A 20,450-nucleotide genomic window follows, 5' to 3' on the forward strand; every position below is an offset into this window, starting at 1 on the left:
TCAGAGTTTGAATCCCAGAACGCAGCTCTAAGTTTTCGAAGTTATGTGCGTTTTAAGTAATTAAAATATCACTTGCTTCAACGGTGAAGGAAAACATCGCGAGGAAACCTGCATGCCTGAGAGTTCTCCATAATGTTCTCAAAGGCGTGTGGAGTCCACCAATCCGACCTGGGCCCGCATTGTGGACTACGACTCTAACTCCTACTTATTGTGGGAGACCCGTGCCCTGTAGTGGGCCGGTAATGGGTTGACGATGTTGATAATAATATGTTATATACATTATTTAAGCCCGCCATCCCGCATTACTCCAGCGTCGTGTGTCAATCTAAATCCCTCTCTCTCTTTGAGAGAGGTGGCGGTGCCTAGTGCCTATTCAAAGTTATAACTTCTTCCTCGTGAGTACAATAGTAAAAAAAGTGCTGAATAATGTTGTAAAAATACATATTGTTATTACTGCTTAATATTATTAAACTTTGATCTTTACAATAAAACTGATAACGTTTAAAATATGGTATTTCGCTTGTTTTATTAGTTGCGTGTTGCCATTGACAGCGATTTTTATTTTGATACTTATGTACAATTAGTTTCTTTTTTATCTAACTGAGGGCGGATATGATGCTTTAGAATTTAGATTCTTCAGACCTATGAAAGATTGCCACTCTCCTATTTGCCTCTAAGCAGTTGCGTGCATAGAGGGTATGCACAGAGTTTGCAGATTATATGAAATGAAGAAAATCTCCAGTATGAGTTATAAATACTTAAGAGTAGGCTTTTTATAACTCTGACAATGCCTATCCTTAATTTTTTTAACTCGTACCGAAAATTCTATGCACCCCACTGCCTCTAACCTCTAAGGCACGACTAATTAAAAGATAATATATATGATTTGAAGTGATGATTGCCTAGTTGTTAGAAGCGAGCTAGAAGGTAGCGGCACGTCTTTGTTGGTAGGGGGGTAACTAGCCACGACCAAAGCCTCCCACCAGACCAATGTACGCTTAAAGCAATTAAATATTTTCAGGAATGGTATTCCGTGAGATGAATTTATTTTTGTCTTCACTGAGCAAAAGATCGACATGTTTTTTGCTTTGTGGTAGTTCAGGGTCAGATAGTAAAATAGGCAATATTTTGTGTTTGTGTGAATATAGAAAAAAATCCTAACTGTATAAATTGGTAATGCAATAATGTAGAAAGTTTGTATGGGAAATATTATATCTTGCACGAGGACGAAGTCGCAGGGAAGCCGCTAGTGTTAATATTAGAGAAACTGAATGCGCTTAAAAATCGCTGTCACTAGCAACACCGAGTACTTACAAGCGAGATAGTATAACTATACAGTTCACTGCTCAGTTTGTTTTGAACCGCCGACTGTAGTAAACGTGCACAAACATTTAAATAATGTTGAAGAATCCAAAGTACGTTTATGGTCGCATAGACCGGTATGTGACCGCTTCCTTGAATTTTGGTGAATTCATATTGAATAAGATACAGGAAAATCGCGATAAAATTGCTCTGGTAAGTACCTGACACGAATTACGTTGGTAAATAGATCTTGCTACTAAATAGGCTGTAACTATTTAAGCGTAACTACATACCTAGGCACTTCGTATGTTCTTGCGTAACATTTATTAGTTCTCTCTAGTAAATAGTGACGCTGTGTTTTTGAAGGTAATGAGCATTATATTTTAGGGTCCCGTGCTGAGGCACGGGACCCTAAAATATAATGGCAAAACAGAATCTATCTTTGCACATAGGTATCACACAGCAGCTCTATCACTATCGAACTTGTTCCTAGTCCGAGCTCGGGTAGGAATCCACAGCTATACCACAATATGCTATTTATTATGGGCAGGAGATAATTATCTCCCCGGGGAAAGTATAAAAATGTATCTTATCCTACAGCTTTATCAACTCTCTAAATAATATAAGTGTAATAATAAACGGCGGTACTTCTTCTATTGTATATATATATATATACAATAGAAGAATATATATATATATATATATATATATCTATGTTTCGTGCTTTAGCCGGTGTACACGTTAATATTTTGAATAACTTTATGAATTTTTGTACCCCGGGCACGGGCGGGCGACGCGACGCAGTGGGTAAGAAGTATATTGTGTGGAAAGCGGAGGAAAGTTTGCAAACTTAAAGTTATACGCAAACGAAGTCCCGGACAACCCCCGGCTAGTTATAGCTATAATATCTAACGCTGATTATTTCACTTTTCCAGATAAATGGATCAACGCACGAACAGCTCACGTACGGGGAAATCGCGCAAGAAGCGATGAATATTGCCATCTCGCTCGGACGTATGGGCATTAAAAAGGGAGACGTGATCGCAGTCAGCTCGGAGAACAGACGGGAATTCTGGAGTAGCATTATAGGAATCGTCTGCTCTGGAGCCGTCGCTACTACTATTAATATCGGATATACAAATGGTGCGTATAGTCTATGCTTACTACTTTTAACTAATATAATAAATAAGTGAGTTTCGTGGGCGTACCCATGGCAGGGGAGAGCAGCTGCCCTCCCCTGGAAATCTCGCAAAAAATGTATGAACTCTCTTAAAAAAAATATGGCAGGCAAGGTGCAGACTGAAATGAAAATAAAATACAGTTTTGGCTTCAGTATCGATTACGGCGGGCTCTCTAAATAATCTTTTACACAACAGCCGCGGAAGATCTTTCGTAAGAAATCTCACTTGCCCCCCACTATACCAGAAGCTGGGTATATCCATGTGTGTTTGTTATTGAAATTACGGAGAGTGGCATAGGCATTTTATTCCAGGAAAACAAACCGATCCCATGGGGTTTGTAAAAGCACCGCCAACAGCCAGTAATATAATAAAGAAATAAGATTTGTTTGTTTGTACTCTACTAATTCAAAAACTAATGAACCGATTAAAAAAAATCTTTCACCTGTATCATTATCAAGTAATAAAGGCGAGTATTTAATTTAAGGTACAGTAATAACAAGATTTCAGCCTGTACGTAATAATGGTATCTTTACGCTAAAAACACTAGGTATACCATAAGTAAATATGTATACTATGTTCTACAAGAATATCTTCGAGATTCCAACTACACCAACTGTCAAAACTTTATCCCCAGTCAAAAAAAAGTATTACGATGCTTCTGTCCTTTCTGAATTTGCTCTGGCCTTGATTGGTGACTGGCATCGGCTGTGGCTAGTTACCACCTTACCGACATAGACGTGCCGCAAAGCGATTTAGCGTTACGGTACGATGCCGCGTAGAAATCTGTTAGGGTTTTATATAACTGCTCGCTATCATACCATCACGCTACCATTCTTTAGTAGTAGCGTTGTAGTACTTTTTGTGACAAAGTTCATCCGGGGAAGTACCTACTGCCGCCATGCGTATTTCTGGCGCCAAGCGGTATTGCAGTGTGTTCGGTCTAAAGGATGTGGTGGCCGATGTAATAACAAACAAATGAGGCTTTACAGTTAACACCTACGCCTCAGTTTGATGAAAACAGTCTGGCTTTCTGTTTTTTTTTTTTTAAATATATAGTGCAAATGCTTGACTGCAATTTTAAGTTATATTATTAAAATTAATACTACAAGAGAAGAGTAAAGTTAAGTTTAGGAAACTTATAAATATTTAAACCTAATTCTACATCGACCTTAATAACTAAGTCAAAGGAGGTAATGCTTGGAACAAACTTTGGAATCACACTCCAAATGTTTAACAAATGTTTAGCTGGACAGACGCCAGATCGACCATGTTTTATGGAACTACCATTGGTTTTCATTATTCGCTAGCGTACTTAACGTTTAAAAGCTGATTAATAATAACAGAGTCAATCGGAATCCTTTAAGTGGTTAGTCACACTGATTAGTAACAAAATAGTTGTAATATTCCTTTAACAGATATGTATTGCAAACAAGCTGTTTGTGTTCCTTCAATAAATATATAAAATCAAAAAATTTATTTATTTATTTAGGAAGCCAACGTTATATACAATTACAATAATATTTAATTATTATAATACTTACACTTGATGGTAAGTTATGATGCAGCCTAAGATGAAGCGCGCTTGCCTAGAAGATCAAGAGTGAATAGGCATTCACTCTTGATTTGAAGGTACCCAGGTTATAGGTATCGGGGAAGACGGAAGATGGGAGGGCATTCCAGGCCTTTGCGGTGCAGATCGAAAGGAAGAAGCAAAACGCTTCGTACGTGTTGATGGTATTACAACAACGTTACGGTTCAGATTATTTCAGTACCTCGCAGTTCGATGGTAGAAAGGAGATGGTTTGACCAAATCGAATTTATAAGTTTTGCGCCATCAGTTTGGTCCGAAAATGATCACTATAAAAAAACAACTGAATTATAACTTACTACCAGGTTTAGATCGCAGTCAAGGGATAACTTTAGTGGAATAAAAAAAATGGCGATTATAAAAAGAATAAAATTTATTTAATCCACAGATCAAAAACTGACCTTTAAATTCATTGTAATTAATTGTTTATAGCAGTGGTTCACTATTGTGTGAAAGTCAGATAACAATCTGCTATCGCTAGGTTTATTGCACTATTACATGATAACGCTTACTATTGATACCAACCTATATTCTCATATAGGTGTATCTTTAGTTTTATTAAATTACAAAGCTTGAAGTGTTTGTTTGTGTGTTTAAAAGATCTAATCTCAAGTACCTACGAGTACATCAGAACAATGTAATAAAAAAATCTTTATCTTTACAAATAACTAAGTTAAAGAGTTTGTATATTTCTTTGATGAGTAAAATATTACGATTTAACTAAATAAACATAAAATTAACATTATAACGTAGTATATATTAAAAAACCCATAAAAGATATATACAAAAATATAATATTTATTCCACATATATATACATGGCCGCTAACTATGGGCCTCATAAGAAGGTTCAGAGTCACTCAGCGGGCGATGGAGAGAGCTATGCTAGGAGTATCTCTACGTGATCAAATGAGGAGATCCGTAGAAGAACTAGAGTTACCGACATAGCTCAGCGAGTCGCGGACCTGATTGGGCAATGAGCAGGGCACATAGCTCGGAGAACCGATGGGCGTTGGGGTCTTAAGGTGCTGGAATGGCGACCACGCACTGGTAAACGCCGCGTAGGTCGGCCCCCAACGAGGTGGACAGATGACATCAGGCGAGTCGCTGTGAGCCGCTGGAGTCAAGCGGGTATTGTGGAACTCCCTACAAAAGGCCTATGTCCAGCAGTGGACGTCGATTGGTTGACATGATGATGATGATGGTGATATATATACGAACAGATAAAAAACATACAAGTACACTATTATGAAAATCAAGCCCAATCCGACACACTCCGTGAGAAATAGGAGAATCTGTGTAGTGCAACCTATAACTTCTTCAATCTCCACACTCCACACTAAACAGATTCTCACCAATGCACCATCCACCGTCCAGAAACCGTAATATAATTGTTAAGTAATTGCAGTGATAACGGGCATAAGACAAGCAGGTTGATTACGTATCTCACAAGATCAACAAGTATCGTAATCTCACAGGCATGCGACAGGCGTAAATCTCGCGATCTTTAATGTTTGACAGTTTTGCATACAAAAAAAAGGTTACCTATAAAATCCCCATAAGTACCCAATTAATTAGAATAGTTTTGCCCTAATCCGCGCAACGGGTAAAAACTTGTTGATTATAAAGCATCACGTTAGTATAGTAAATGCAGGTGAAACCTCGGAGAATAGGTAGGAAAACACAATTAAAGTACCTACGTAATAGCATTGTCATTGTCGCCTAAACTCAATAAATAGTAAGTACTAATAAATATTCCTATTATCTTAATTAAGTATGTTTCGACCTGCAAATAAGTTGATAATTGGAGTGACTTTGACAGTCCGATTTGGCATTTACTTTCCGGTCATTTATCCAGCTATCTATCTATCTTCTAAACAACGTGTAACAGAATTACAAAATAATATTGAAGGATTCATAAGTGTAGTTCATAAGGAATCACCCTGTAAAAATATTTAATCAAAAGAAGTGTATTTATTTTTCCATACAAACTAATTCAAAACTTTTTTTTTCAAAGTGTTTACTGATGACAACCCTATTGGAGACAAAAGACCGACGCGCGTTTAGTACCACGCTACGCGACGCGTACCTTATAATGTTCGGTACAGGAGTCACATGATTTTAATTTTGCATATGATGTATATGATTCCTTTCAGTAAAAAATGTAACAGTGGTTTACTGAAAAACTATTAGCGTTTCGGTTTCACAGATAAGTCTTAGAGACTGTACATAATGTACCTCTAAAGCCTGTGAAGGATCTTGTTTCGATTTTCAATTACATGTTGTTTATAAATAAATGAAATTCTGGACCGATTTAAGTAATTTAGGTTTTTAAATATTCGTGCTAGTCCAGGGAAGGTTTAAACGCTGACAAAAATACTTAAAACGACAGGTTAGGTACCTACCTAATTCTTCTGTAGGTACGTGTGTTTGTCACCCAATGCCTCTTCAAAGGCCGGACCGATTTTGAAGAAATTTTGGGTGTGTCTTTCAATGGGTTACATGTTTTTTGGTGGCGCTGCTTTACCGGATTTACACGTCTGCCGGGTCCGCTAGTCTCAATAATCTAGTTTTAAATGTCCATTGAATAGGTCTTATTTTAAATAATAAAAGTTAGTCTTTTACTTTGGACAATTAACATATAAACCCATAATATTTCGGTCTATTATTTTTCTAATCATTTGTGGAAAAGATACATTATTAGAAAAATTTCGTAACGAATAACGGATAACCAGTGGATACCAGTGGTGTTCCTAGTAGTTCGGCGCGTCATCCTATCGTATTCGGCTGGTTGCTACCACAGAGTCTACCTGCCAGAGTAACGTAGTGCTTGCTGTAGCCTGTAACGTAGACAAAGAGTATATATTTACATTATTCAGCAAATGTTATAACATTGACGTGTTTTTATCCTCATTGCTATCAAGTGTTAATTATTTTGTTAATTTCATTTCGGAATAGTCGAGAAAAATTGAAACGAGATATTTATTGTAACTCAAGCCCGGCTTTTCGGCTTGTATGGTAGTACCGCCACTGTTAAACCTACCTACTTAGTATAGCTCAGAAAACCTTTTTGTGACGTTGAGAGAGCTCGTCCGGGGAAGTATAACTGCTATGCTTACTTCTGCCGTAAAGTAGCATTGCTGTTTTCCGGTCTGAAGTGCGTGGTTGGACAACACGTAGCGTCGGTTTATGGACATAAGGCGGCTATTTTAGGGCGTGTTCCTTACATGCTTTGCGAAGTTACTTACTTTCATCTGCTTTATCCACCAATTATCACATAGTTTTTATTATTATGTTGTTTGAACATCATTTTGGAATACTCACTCAGCATCTTAATTACAATTTTAGCTTTCGAAGACACTTTCCAAGAAGAACATTAAACACTTATCTTACTTTCCGGATTGACCTTGAAGACGTGACCTTTAATTAATATTTTTTTATTACTCTTTTCAGACGAACTCAAACACGTGTGTGGTATAGCGAAACCAAAATTTATCTTTCTGTCACCTCTTGCGTACAAAACGCACGCGAAAATCTACAAAGCCTTGCCTTACTTGAAGAAAATCATTATTTTCGGCGACGACAGGCTTCCTAATACAATTCTATATAAAGATATAGCTTTACCAAATAATGGCGGAGTTAATGACAAGAAAGAAGGTATGTTTAGACTCCACTTGGCTTATTTATGCCCATTTAAATAAGTAAGTATAAATTCACAGATTCACCAATAGTTATCACCTAAAATTGGGAAACGTTTTTTTATAGAAATCTCTTATAAATCATTAGGCATTCGATTAGGTTTAGTTCTCATTGACCAATTTCGATTTCGATTTTCCTACCATGCGGTGCAAGTGTGTGCGCAAAAACCGGTGCACTCTCTTTTCTCTCAATCTCATATTCCTATGGGATAGCTTAACGTCCAAGGGACGGGGTGAATCATCGTTAATTTCCAAAACTAAGAAAAACGCTAGACTATTTTTTGGCCCGAACCGAAAAAAAAGGTTCACCAACCTTTGAACGGGGGAAATCTTTTTAAAATATACCCGATTTTGTGCGGGAGAATTTGAAATATTTGGGATTTCTAAACCAACCAACTAAAATCCACTTGGTAGCCAGCCTCAGTAGATATTGCGAGGCTCCGGGATCTCCTAGGAACACATCGGTGCCTTCCTTGCACAACGCTTGTAGCTCGTCCTAGCTCGTTGTAGGTACGACGCTGTTTTTTTTTTTTTTCGGATTGTGTGTAGCTGATTAACCCTAATGATTTTAACAGCGTAACGCGGGCTTGTTGGCGAGCCTCGGAATGAAACTCTGCCAGGAAAAGTTTGAACCCTAGGGCCGGTACGAAGCTGTGAGATAATGTGTATGCAGGTTTCTTTGCTTTAGAAAGCATGACCTGGGGAACCTAGGACCTCGAACATGCTATGCATGCATGCTAACCACTAGACCAAAGAGGCAGTTATAATAATAAATGAACTTTATATACTATGAAGTTCTATACAAAATCAACCATAAAAATATTGCACTACGGGCACTTCGGTTTTATTGGGTTTTCAAGATTTTTAGTCGCACCGATAAATTTGCTCACCTATTTTAGTAAGCCAAAATGGTTGATTACTGTTCTTTCAACATACATTCATATATGCTAATTAAAAGAGTAACAAATAAATGATTGCTTTTAGGCTATGGATTAACGGATAATATTAAGTACGAGGACTTCACACCGGCGGATGTGGACACGAATAATGACACATTATTCATTTTATATTCTTCCGGAACCACGGGTCTGCCTAAAGGAGTAATGATAACACACCTCAACGTCATAACACTGTGCTCGTAGGTATTACACCTTCAATACTATTTTAATCATAGTAATATATTTTTTTTTAATAAATAAATTAATAAATATACTACGACAATACACAAATCGCCATCTAGCCCCAAAGTAAGCGTAGCTTGTGTTATGGGTACTGAGATAGCTGATAAATATTTTTTTAATAAATAAAATACATATAAATACTTATAATACACAGATAAGCACCCAGACACTGAAAAACATTCATGTTCATCACACAAACATTTTCCAGTTGTGTGAATCGAACCCACGACCTTGGACTAAGAAATCAGGGTCGCTGCCCACTGCGCCACTCGTTATGTTACTGTTATGGCTTAGGGCTTGAAATCCAAGTTTTAAACACGCGTGTTTTATATCCCATTACCGCACGTATGTTATAATAATAATACCAATTGAGCTAAGTTCGTACTTCACTGCAAGTTATACCTATGTGTAGAGCATTTTTAATTTATCAGAGTTATACAGATTTTTTTGAATAAATACTACCAAACAGTTTTAAGACATTTTTTGACGGCCGATTGGCGCAGTTTGCAGCGACCCTGCTTTCTGAGTCCAAGGCCGTGGGTTCGATTCCCACAACTGTGAATTAAATTAAATGTTTGTGTGATGAGCATGAATGTTTTTCAGTGTCTGGGTGTTTATCTGTGTATTATAAGTATTTATATGTATTTTATTAATTAAAAAAATATTTATCAGCTATCTCAGTATCCATAACACAAGCTACGCTTACTTTGGGGCTAGATGGCGATTTGTGTATTGTCGTAGTATATTTATTTATTTATTTTGATTAAGGTAGAGTCGCTTGTGTAGAATTTTTGATCTCTTGTGAGACATAATTTTTCCGCTATAGCCCATAGCCGTCTGCATAAAGTACTCTATAGGAAAATGCCATTTCGCAAAACACGCTTTCAGTCTGTCTATTTATCGTTTGATTGTGCTAATATTAAGAAAGACCGAAGTAATTTCGATGGAACTTTCAGGACTCGGCTACAGTACAAGGAGTTATTTCACTAGCTATTAATGGTTCTTTAATATGTAAACTGAGAATTATTTTATTATATTTATCAATATTTATTCATCATGATTGTCATCACATCAACCCACTACCGGCCCACTACAGGTCTCCTCCCACAATGAGAAGGGGTTATAACCGTAGTCCACCAGTTTTAAGACAGTCCACCAGTTGGCCCAGGCTGATTGGTGGACTCCACACACCTTCAAGAACATTATGTAGAACTCTCAGGCATGCAGGTTTCCTCACGATGTTTTCGTTCAACGTTGAAGCAAGTGATATTTTAATTACTTAAAACGCACATAACTTAGAAAAGTTAGTGGTGCGTATTGGATAGAAGCAGGCGTTTCATAATAATTTGCGGTGCGTGCTGGGATTCAAACTCTGCCCCCCGAAAGTGAAGTCGAGCTCCTATCCAACGCGCTATCACCGCTTTAAATAATTATTACTATTTTGAACGATTGACAAATTACTTAACGACAAGGCTGCTTGGAAGAAGGCTCCGCTCTCATCTCTCACACGATAGAATATTTATTACATACTAGCTGTTGCCCTCGACTTCGTCTGCGTTTGATTTTGTTTTTTTTATGTGGCATTAAATTTAAGAAGAAGAAGAAAAAGTCTTTATTGCACATACAAATATAAAACCAGGTTAACAAAAAAAAAACGATAGTATACATATGCACAAAGGCGGCCTTATATCTTGAAGCGATCTCCTCCTGACAACCTTTGGTTGAAGAAGCATATTAGAGAAAACGGGATAGTGCAAAACTTATATTGTGCTAATTATAAACATTACATATACAATACATACTAATACTACATATATATAGTAAAAACATATATATATTTATATATGTATATAAATATCAGTTTAGTTGTAGTTCTAAAAAAATTAAAGTATTCAGTATCGCTAAGCCTTAAATGAGGGGTTTGCTGCTGTCCGCTGAGGAGTTCTGTCCTCTATCTCAAAGCACATTCATTCAGATCTATACAGTTTGGGCAAAATTAAACTCATATTATAACCTCTATAGTACAAAAATAATTATTTAAATCGTTTATAATTTCTCGGAGTTATGGTGTAAAATCGTCAAACACTTTCACCCTCTCTTCCAAAGCAGCTTAATGTCGGGTTAAAAAGTATCCTATATTACGTCTAACACTTGCAAGAATATGCGTACAAAGTTTCATGACGATCAGTTAAGTCGTTTTTGCGTGATAGCGTAACAAACAAACTTACATAGACATTTATAATATTAGTAGGGATATATTTTTTTCATTGTAAACTGTAAAAAGATGTTAAAAAAGAGCAATCTACACGTTTCTTTTGCTGGCTCTTCTTGGTGGAATCCGCCTTCCGTACCGTTGGTAGACACACTACAAACAGACTGACTTTTTTTTTTTTTTTTTTCTACACAGGAGGGGAAATCCCGCAGCGCTAGGTAGTGCCGGACTTTTACCGGCTCAAACCCCCCCTGTCACCTCGTTGACCGTGTACCCACCTTTCGGCCTAAAACACGACAACGATTTTGAAAATGTTTCATGGACTTGTTTTTCTTCTCTTTACTTCTTTCTCCTTTTCCTGTATAATAGTCTCTAAATACTTTGCGACAGTCACCCAGTTTTTTTCCGTCTTCAAAATTTTATGCACCTAACTTTCAGCGTTAAATTCTCCGATTTCCTCACTAATTTCTCGTCTTTCCTTTTCCCAATTGACGCAATTAAAAATTGTGTGCATTGCATCATCCGTTTCGTTGCAGTACATGCATCTCCCTGATTCTCTTTTCCCAATGCCTCTAAGGTAGTCCATAAACACGCCATCGCCCGTAAGGCACTGCGTCAGTCGGTAAGTTTAAATAAATGAATATTGAATTTTTCTTTTTGCAGACCCAGTACACCGATTCCCACTCTCAAGGGTCTATCAATAACCCCCTGGTACCACACCATGGGTCTCGTCAGCACCTTGGCCGGGTTCACAAAAGGAAGCACGACGGTGTACCTTCCCAAGTTCGACGTGGATCTATATTTGAAGACTGTGGAAAAATATCAGGTTATACTTGACTTGGCAACTCTAGCAAGCTTAATTACGATGGTGATATCAAACCATTAATGGCGCACTACATGGCACGGGTCTCCTACCACAATGAGATGGGGGTTAAGGTTCACCACTAGTGTTGCCCAAATGCAAGAACAAGACGAGACTTAGCCAGTCTTGGTCTTGGTCTTGCGCCAATACACCTGGTCTTGGTCTTGGTCTTGGTCTTGCGCTCCCAGTCTTGGTCTTGGTCTTGGTCTTGCAGCAAGAGTCTTGCAAGTCTTGCAATTACCTATTAGTCTATTACTATTTATTAAAGTTTACTTTAAATCTTAGAAAAACGTATTAGAATTGGAACATTGTGAGCTTGAATTAACATAGCCATAGTAAAGATCAAGCAGATTAATAAATAACTGAAGATTTGATAAGGAATTCGAAAAATCAACTGACCTATATGTCGTTTTCCATGGAAGTAACTGTTTCTTAATAAACATTTATGATTTATAAGCTTACATTTGCTAAAACATGTAAAAAAACAAATTAATTACAATAACTTGACTGTATTTTAAAGAACAATACTTATCTGTCTAGAAAGAGATTGAACCCTCAACTTATAAGAAATTTAATAAAAGAGTTTTACGATTTATCATTTATTTGAATAAAAAATAAAATACAACACAAATCAACAGCTTTATCATTAGGTTATGATACTTTATATCAATTCTTTTGACCAAGAATTAATACAAAGTAACCATCTGGCTGACTCATCACTTAACCTATTTCTATGTTTTCTAATTACTAATGATGCTTTAGAAAATAACCTCTCAGCAGGTACTGAAGTTGCAGGTATTGAGAGAAAATCACGGGCCATTTTCGATAAAATCGGATACTCTGTCTCATGCGTCCTCCACCAATCTAAAATCACCAATCTGAAACTTATTTATTCTTTGGAACACCTGTAGGTACTCTTAAAATTCGAAATTATTTTGCATGAATAGTGTCAAATGTTATGATTTCGGCGCGGCGGCAACGATTGTTTTAGATTTCAAAAGAAGCCGCCGGCGCGTGTATCATAACCATGTACTTCCGAAAAGCGGCAAATTTCTTTGAGAAGTAAGTACAAAACCTTTGATGCCGCATTATCAAAGTGCATCGGCACGGTTAAAACATAACTATGCATGCACTCAGTTTGATTTTAATAGATATTTTTTTATTCGCTATGTTTATGGTATTAGTCGTAATGCGCATAGGTCCAGTTTTTCATATTCTTTGATATAGTTTTTTGCGTCTCATAGAATTCCTAAGCGTACCTACCTACCTATACACCGAACTGTTACACCTAACTACTCCGTGAAATAGCGCTAAGTCCTAGCTGCAAGACGCAAGAGTCTTGCAGGCTATGTCTTGTTCTTGCTCAAGTCTTGCACGGTCAGTCTTGGTCTTGGTCTTGCTAAAAATACGCGGTCTTGTTCTTGGTCTTGGTCTTGCAAAAACGCAAGAACAAGACCAAGACTGCAAGACCAAGACTGAATTTGGGCAACACTATTCACCACGCTTGCCCAGTGCGGAATGGTGGACGATGGTCTAGCTGAGACAAATTTGATGATGGTATTGCAAAAACAATTGCCGTTGCGCTGAGCCTTACATCTAGTGTCTTCTTCCATACAGTGCGACATACAACGTTTAACAGAATTACGGAATAATATTGAAGGAGGTATTACTTAAGGAATCGTCCTATAAAAATATTAAATCGAAAGAGGCATAATTATTTTTACATACAAACTAATTCAAAAGTTTCTAATCGTTTACTAACGACAACCCTATTGGAGAAAAACGACCGACGCGCGCATAGTACCTACGCTACACGATGCGTTAGGTACGCATCCCTTCCCCTACAGTGACGGGAGACACGTGGTTTTAATTTAGCATTTGAGGTTAGGGCTTTGTCTGACTTCTTGCAGTGAAAACTATGGCAGTGGTTTACACAAACTATTAGGTTTTCGGTTTCACAGATAAGTCTCAGAGACAGTACATAACGTACTCTAAAGCATGTGATGTATTATTTCGGTTTTCATTTAGACGTTGTATATTAGTTGGGAATAATCTTAATTCTGTAACTTTCCAGATATCACAACTAACTGTAGTACCAGCTGCGCTCATAGCTTTATGCAAGTGTAAACTGACGTACGACACGAGCTCTGTACTAATGGTATTCTGCGGGGCTGCCCCGTTATACGAAGAAACTGCTAAGGCTGTTAGAGAAAGGTAATAAATAGTATGTAGGTATGTTATTTATGTTCACGCTCGGATTATCCTCGCTTTTTTCCCCCATTGATACCCTTTATGCCCCCTTTTTAACCGACTTAAAAAAGGGGGTTATAAAATAAATTTGACACGTCTATTTGTAACGTAATGGGTATTAAAAAACCAAGAAATTTAGAATTCTATGTTTGTAAAGAGGTAAAGATTGTAGTTTATTTTTAACCTCTGCGCTAGGTCTGGATATCATACCTAAGTCTCTCTGCAGTCAGATTCATAATTTGCCAATTTTTGGTAATAAAATAAAAATAAAAATGTTTATTTTCCAAGAAATCTTAAATCTCAAACAATTAAGCATCTCTCTGCGTTTTTTATTCAATAAATATATAACGACAACACACGCATCGCAGTTTAGCCCCAAAGCGTAGCTTTTGCTATGGGTACTAAGATGACTGATGAATATTTTGTATGAATAATATATAAATACTTATAATATACAGATAATGTACAGTAGAATAATTAAATGAAATTAAAAAACTTTATATTCATCACTCAAGCATGCCTGAGAGTAATCGATAATATTCTCAAAGTGTGTGGAGTCCACCAATGCGCACTGGGCCAGCGTGGTGGACTACGGCCTTAACCCCTTGTCATTGTGGGAGGAGACCCGTGCCCTACAGTGGACCGGTAATGGGTTGATATGACTACTCAAACATTTTTCGGTTGTGAGAATCGAACCCGCAGCCTTGGTCTAAGAAAGCAGGGTTACCAATCGGTCGTGAATCAAATTATACAATAGGGTGGGACATCCTTTCCTTTTCCTAACTTAAAATTATTCTGAACCATTTCTCTACTAATGTAATAGATATCAATAATTATATATTTGTAAAATCTGATAACATTTCCAAATTATTGGATAGAAGCAGGCGTTGTTTTGCGGAAATAGGAGCTTAATTTTTATAACTTCCAGATTCCCGAGCGTCCAAGCCGTATTACAAGGGTACGGGATGACTGAGACGACTTTGGCCATCACACTCAATTTTAATCCAGACAAAATTGGCAGTGTAGGAACTGTCATATCCCACACAGTTGTTAAGGTACATCCATGAGATTGAGATTACCGCAGCACCAGTAGCCTTAATACAAGATTTGCTCGTCTTTTTCGGATATGGAACATACTTGAACAACGGAGTCAAATAGATCTTATAGATCTTATAATTAAAGCTCAAATTTCCCTTAAATTCTTTAGCTCCAATGTGTGGCAGAAGGTTTCTAAAACGAAAATCAGAAGTATATGATTTGCGATTTAAAAACGAGTGACATTAAGTCCATTTTACTTTGACGATACAGAGTTCTATATGCGAAGAAGGCTTCTCGATTGCGAGGTAGCAAATGTTTTACTAAGACTAAAGTCCACTGTTAGACGAAATACCTCTCCCAACGGAAAGGTTTGCCTATAACCACTACACTGGGCCAACGGGAAGGTGAGCGCAGTAGACGGTAGTAGTAGCACAAAGGACGCTTAAGTTTAAGACTACCTATTTTTCCCACGATTTAGTCGGCGTTTTTTCTATTTCAAGAAATTCCGCGGGCACAATTATTTTGTTCTTATGTTCGTCATATAAATTTTAATACACCTGACAAGCTATCAAAATTTATATGCGAAACAGTGCATAGATAACAGAGGTTATATTTAAAACCCCAACAGGGCTAGCACAGGCAGGAGACAAAAGTTATATCCCCCGATTATATCCTCTGACAAGGGATATAATTAACGTGTACATCTGCTAAAGCACGTGACCATGAGAAGTTTATTTTACACATATATTTTTTGGATATTATTTCCACTTGTGAGCTCTAAGAGTTATTACAGCTGTGGGAGAAGATACATTTTTATTCTTTCCCCGGGGAGATAATTGTCTCCTGCCCACGTTACCCTGGTGCTTTTTCGGGGGATACAAGAACTATTCTATGTCCGTTTTTAGGATCTAGGGATCTAAAAAACTCAATTTGTTGCGTAGCGGTAAGAGTACAACCCATCGTGGCAAAATTGCATAGAGACAGCTTGCAGTCTGGAGATAGGAAAATACAAATTCACCGGAGATAGAAAAATACACATTCACCGGGGGAAATAAAAAGTTCCCGCTATATTTTGCAACCGAAATAATCGCATACGTAATCGTGGGTAGCGACATTTAGCTTAGCTAGTTGGAAATATTTAATTGAATAACGGCCGACCATTTTTCTAGGTAGTGAATCCAGAAACGCGCGAAGTCCTAGGCCCCAACCAAGAGGGAGAGATCTGCGTTAAAAGCGTCATGGTAATGAAAGGCTACATCGGCAAAGACAGGAAGGAAGACTTCGATGATGAAGGGTTCCTCAGGACCGGAGATATCGGCTACTATGATGAGGAACAGTACTTCTACATCGTAGACCGGTTAAAAGAACTCATCAAATATAAAGCTTATCAGGTACGTTGATCATAGTCTTCTTATTTTTTTTTGTGATTAATTCCACTACAATGATATCTTTTGCCTTGAGTGGACAGCGACCCTGCTTTCTGAGTCCAAAGCTATGTGTTTAAACTATAGTATTACTATGAAATCTGAAATTTATTAAAAAGCTTCCAGAGTTTAAAGACTCGTAGCGACATCTCTTTTCCCTCCTTCGCACTACTAAACCAAATCTTCGATACGACCGTATGTGCTAATTGGAAATCAATAATATTACACCTGTGTGATCACTGGATCATCGTTTCATTCATTAGTGGTTATGATATGTTATTGTTCACGAAATTAAAAATAAATAAATAAATAAAACCTATCTCACGATAGGTGATTTGTTAATCGCTGCCTACGACGTATTTAAAAAACTTCTGGACACGATAACTAATTTGGATTTGTGGAGACTGTGCCACGAATACAATTGAAATACAAATACGTCGCCGCAAATGGAAGTTTATTGGTTACGACCTGCGGAGAAATCAGGGCCACGTTCCCAGGCAGGCTCTTGACTGGAACCCACAGGGGAAGCGAAAAAGGGGATGACCAAAACCACCTGGCGTCGAACTACCATAGCGGGGGCGCAGAAGATTCCCCTTAATTGGAGTGAAGTTAAGCGCGTGACCACAGATAAGGTCGCAATACAGAAGTGTTGTATCTGCCCTTTGCCCCAAATTGGCACGGTTGACGTAAAGCAACAAGCAATTAATTATCTTATGTTTATGTAGAGTTAGTTGAAAGAAGGAAGACACTGACCCCCAAGACACGAGATATCCTATTTCGGGGGCAATTTAAGAAAAAAAAATACTTTATTTTATAATTTTTATTAGTGTTTTTTACCTACACTTGGAGGAATTATTAATTTTATAAATTTAAAATGAATATAAAAATTATAAAAAAACAATGTGTCATCTCTTGTTTCAAACGTGTCTCATAGTAATATGGACCTTTGTAAAAGTAGTTCGAAACTGCAACGTTTCCTACTAGATGACGCTATATCGTTGCGACGCGATACAGTTGCTATAAGACTGATGTGAAAGGCAAATACTAATTTCGGCTGTATGTATTTGTATCTCTGTAAATTTTCTCTGTGGAGTACAATAAAAGTGTATTCATTCATTCATTCGGCCTCGACGGTAGGAGAGCCGTAGCTTAATTGGAGAAAGCGCTAAGGCCGCGATTGCCAGAGAGTCGCAGGTTCAACTCCTGTCGGTTCCGAAAATTCTTATATGCATTTTAAATTTATAAAATTAAATACATACTACTATTATTATTAAAAGACAGAGACTAATAAAGGCTTCATTTTATCCCAGAAAAACAAACGGTTCCCACGCTATTTGTACAAACCGTAATTAACGCAAACAAGCCAATGTTTTGGGTGTTACTTTTATTAAAAGAATTTTTGAATATTCCTACAGGATGGTAAGTCTAGAAAATCACCTCATACGCAGCAATCGTTGCCTTTAATTCCAGGTCCCTCCAGCAGAAATAGAAGCTTTACTCCTCAGACACCCCGGCATACGCGAGGCAGGTGTAGTGGGTGCCCCCCATCCAACCGCTGGTGAGGTTCCTATAGCCTTCGTCGCTTTGCAGCCTGGATATAACCTCACTGAGAAGGACATTCAGGACTTTGTGGCTGAGAAGGTAAGAATCTAATCCATAATACCCATACAATGACACAACGTGTAACCGAATTACGAAATACTGTTGAATGTTGCATAAGGATATTTAATATGGAATCTGTCTGTAAAAAAATAAAGAATTCGCCCTGTAATATCATCTGGTGGTAAGTGATGAAATCTAAGATGCCATCGGGCTAACCTGTTATATTAAAGCCATAAAAATAAATATATTAGGACAATTTTTATAATTTTTTATTAGTGTTTTTACTAGTGTTTTTAATTATCAATTTTATAAATTTAAAATGCATATAAAAAATTTCGGAACCGACAGGATTTGAAGCTGCGACTCTCGGGCAATCGCGGCCTGAGCGCTTTCTCCAATTAAATTTTTATATGCATTTTAAATTTATAAAAATATATTAGGACAATAAAGACATCGCCATCCAGCCCCAAAGTAACCGTAGTGTGTGTTTTGGGGCCTTAGATTACTTATGAATAACTTGTTTATGAATAACATACATAAATACCTATAATATACAAATAAACACCCGGACACTGAAACACATTCATGTTCATCACACAAACATTTTTCCAGTTGTGGGAATCGAACCCTCAGTTTCCCCGATCCACTTTGGGTTCCTGTATATAATAATATAATCATTCTAGATCCTTAATTAAGCTAAATTTAGCTTTACCTAATTATCCCTCTATCCCTATCCCTACTAATATTATAAATGTGAATGTAAGTTTGTTTGTTACGCTTTCACGCAAAAACTACTGAACCGATCATCATGAAAATTTGGAAACATATTCTTGGAGGTAATAGAAGTAATATAGGATACTTTTGATCCCGAAATTAAGCTCAGTTCCTTTGGGAGAGGTAATGAAAAATTTTGACGATTTTACACAAGGACTATATAAAAAATGTTAGAAATGTTCTTCGTTAACCTTTAGCATATAAATAAACTAACAATACGATTTCGATTATCGTCCTATAACGATTACTATTTTTTGTAAGTGATAGGAGGAGTTGAGACTGGTCAGACAGTTCTATTCATATATTGTTTATGCAAATAGATTTTTTTTTTTAAATTAGAATACACAACTTAAAAATTTCAGTACAACTGCACCTAATTTTAATGTCCATGTGTCTCAAAAAACAAAAACAAACTCAGACGAAGTCGCGGGCGACAGCTAGTAAAATATAAATCTATCTTTCGTCTTCTCTTCTGTCTTTCTTATCTTATCTTATCTATATAATATGAATACTTTTTTACAGCTTTCCAACCCAAAGCACCTAAGGGGTGGCGTTAGATTTATAGATGAAATACCAAAGAACCAGACCGGGAAGATGTTGAGACGGGAACTAAGGAAGATGGTTAAGACCAAGAAAAGTAAACTTTAGGTAGAATTTACCCGTCTGAATCTCCAAACTATCAACGGAATATCATTCTTCTATGAAATGTTCTAAATTCTTAATTAAGTTAAATTTAGCTTTATCTAAGCACAATACAAATAACATATAATTTTCTGTTATCTATCTTAGCTTATATAAGAATAGAAAACGAAAATTTACAAGAAATAACCTATTTTGTAACATACTCGTAACTAAAAAGAATGAAATAAATGTTTTCTACATGTTTAAGTCGGTGGAAGCAGGAGCAAGGAGGTTATCAGTAATTAATTTAAGATATAATAAGTAAAATATATTTGTTTTTTTTAAGTTTGACCGCCATCTTCGTTATTAAGATCATCAACCCATTACCGGCCCACCCATATGTATAACTCCGATAAGAGGAGGGACTTTTGCCGTTTTATGCAATTTTCCTTTGTATGCATACCCTAATGAGAAATCCAGTGCACGTCACTGGCTATAACTAAAGGCCCTGGTGGTGGACTCCACATACCTTTGAGAATATTATGTAGAACTCTCAGGTATGCATGTTTCCTCACGATGTTTTCCTTCACCGTTGATTCGAAACTCTGATCGGATTAGAACTCTGCCCCCGAAAGTGAAGTCGAGCTTCAGTTGACCATAAAACGTCTCAATTTCAATTGTAATTAAAATGGGTAATAAAGAAAAAGGACTTTATTAT

The 20,450-nt window shown here is 37.1% G+C and overlaps 1 protein-coding gene across 1 annotated transcript; it reads left to right on the top strand.

Annotated features, from left to right (window-relative positions):
• The first annotated feature begins 1,368 nt into the window (after nt 1-1,368).
• Nucleotides 1,369-20,083, top strand: LOC120625343 (4-coumarate--CoA ligase 1-like). The gene is made up of 10 exons (XM_039892380.1): nt 1,369-1,515; nt 2,238-2,445; nt 7,524-7,727; nt 8,753-8,906; nt 11,825-11,987; nt 14,098-14,237; nt 15,202-15,328; nt 16,481-16,702; nt 18,206-18,376; nt 19,634-20,083. The coding sequence occupies exons 1-10, from the start codon at nt 1,399-1,401 to the stop codon at nt 19,757-19,759; spliced, it is 1,632 nt and encodes a 543-aa protein (XP_039748314.1). The 5' UTR covers nt 1,369-1,398; the 3' UTR covers nt 19,760-20,083.
• The last annotated feature ends 367 nt before the right edge of the window (nt 20,084-20,450 follow it).

The sequence above is a fragment of the Pararge aegeria genome, chromosome 7 (assembly GCF_905163445.1).
Source record: "Pararge aegeria chromosome 7, ilParAegt1.1, whole genome shotgun sequence".
In the NCBI taxonomy this organism is placed as follows: domain Eukaryota; kingdom Metazoa; phylum Arthropoda; class Insecta; order Lepidoptera; family Nymphalidae; genus Pararge; species Pararge aegeria.

Coding starts and splice junctions, on each gene's coding strand:
- LOC120625343 (XM_039892380.1), top strand. CDS start 1,399: ATGTTGAAGAATCCAAAGTACGTTTATGGTCGCATAGACCGGTATGTG. Junction 15,329..16,480: donor TATCCCACACAGTTGTTAAG/GTACATCCATGA, acceptor CCATTTTTCTAG/GTAGTGAATCCAGAAACGCG. Junction 18,377..19,633: donor AGGACTTTGTGGCTGAGAAG/GTAAGAATCTAA, acceptor ACTTTTTTACAG/CTTTCCAACCCAAAGCACCT.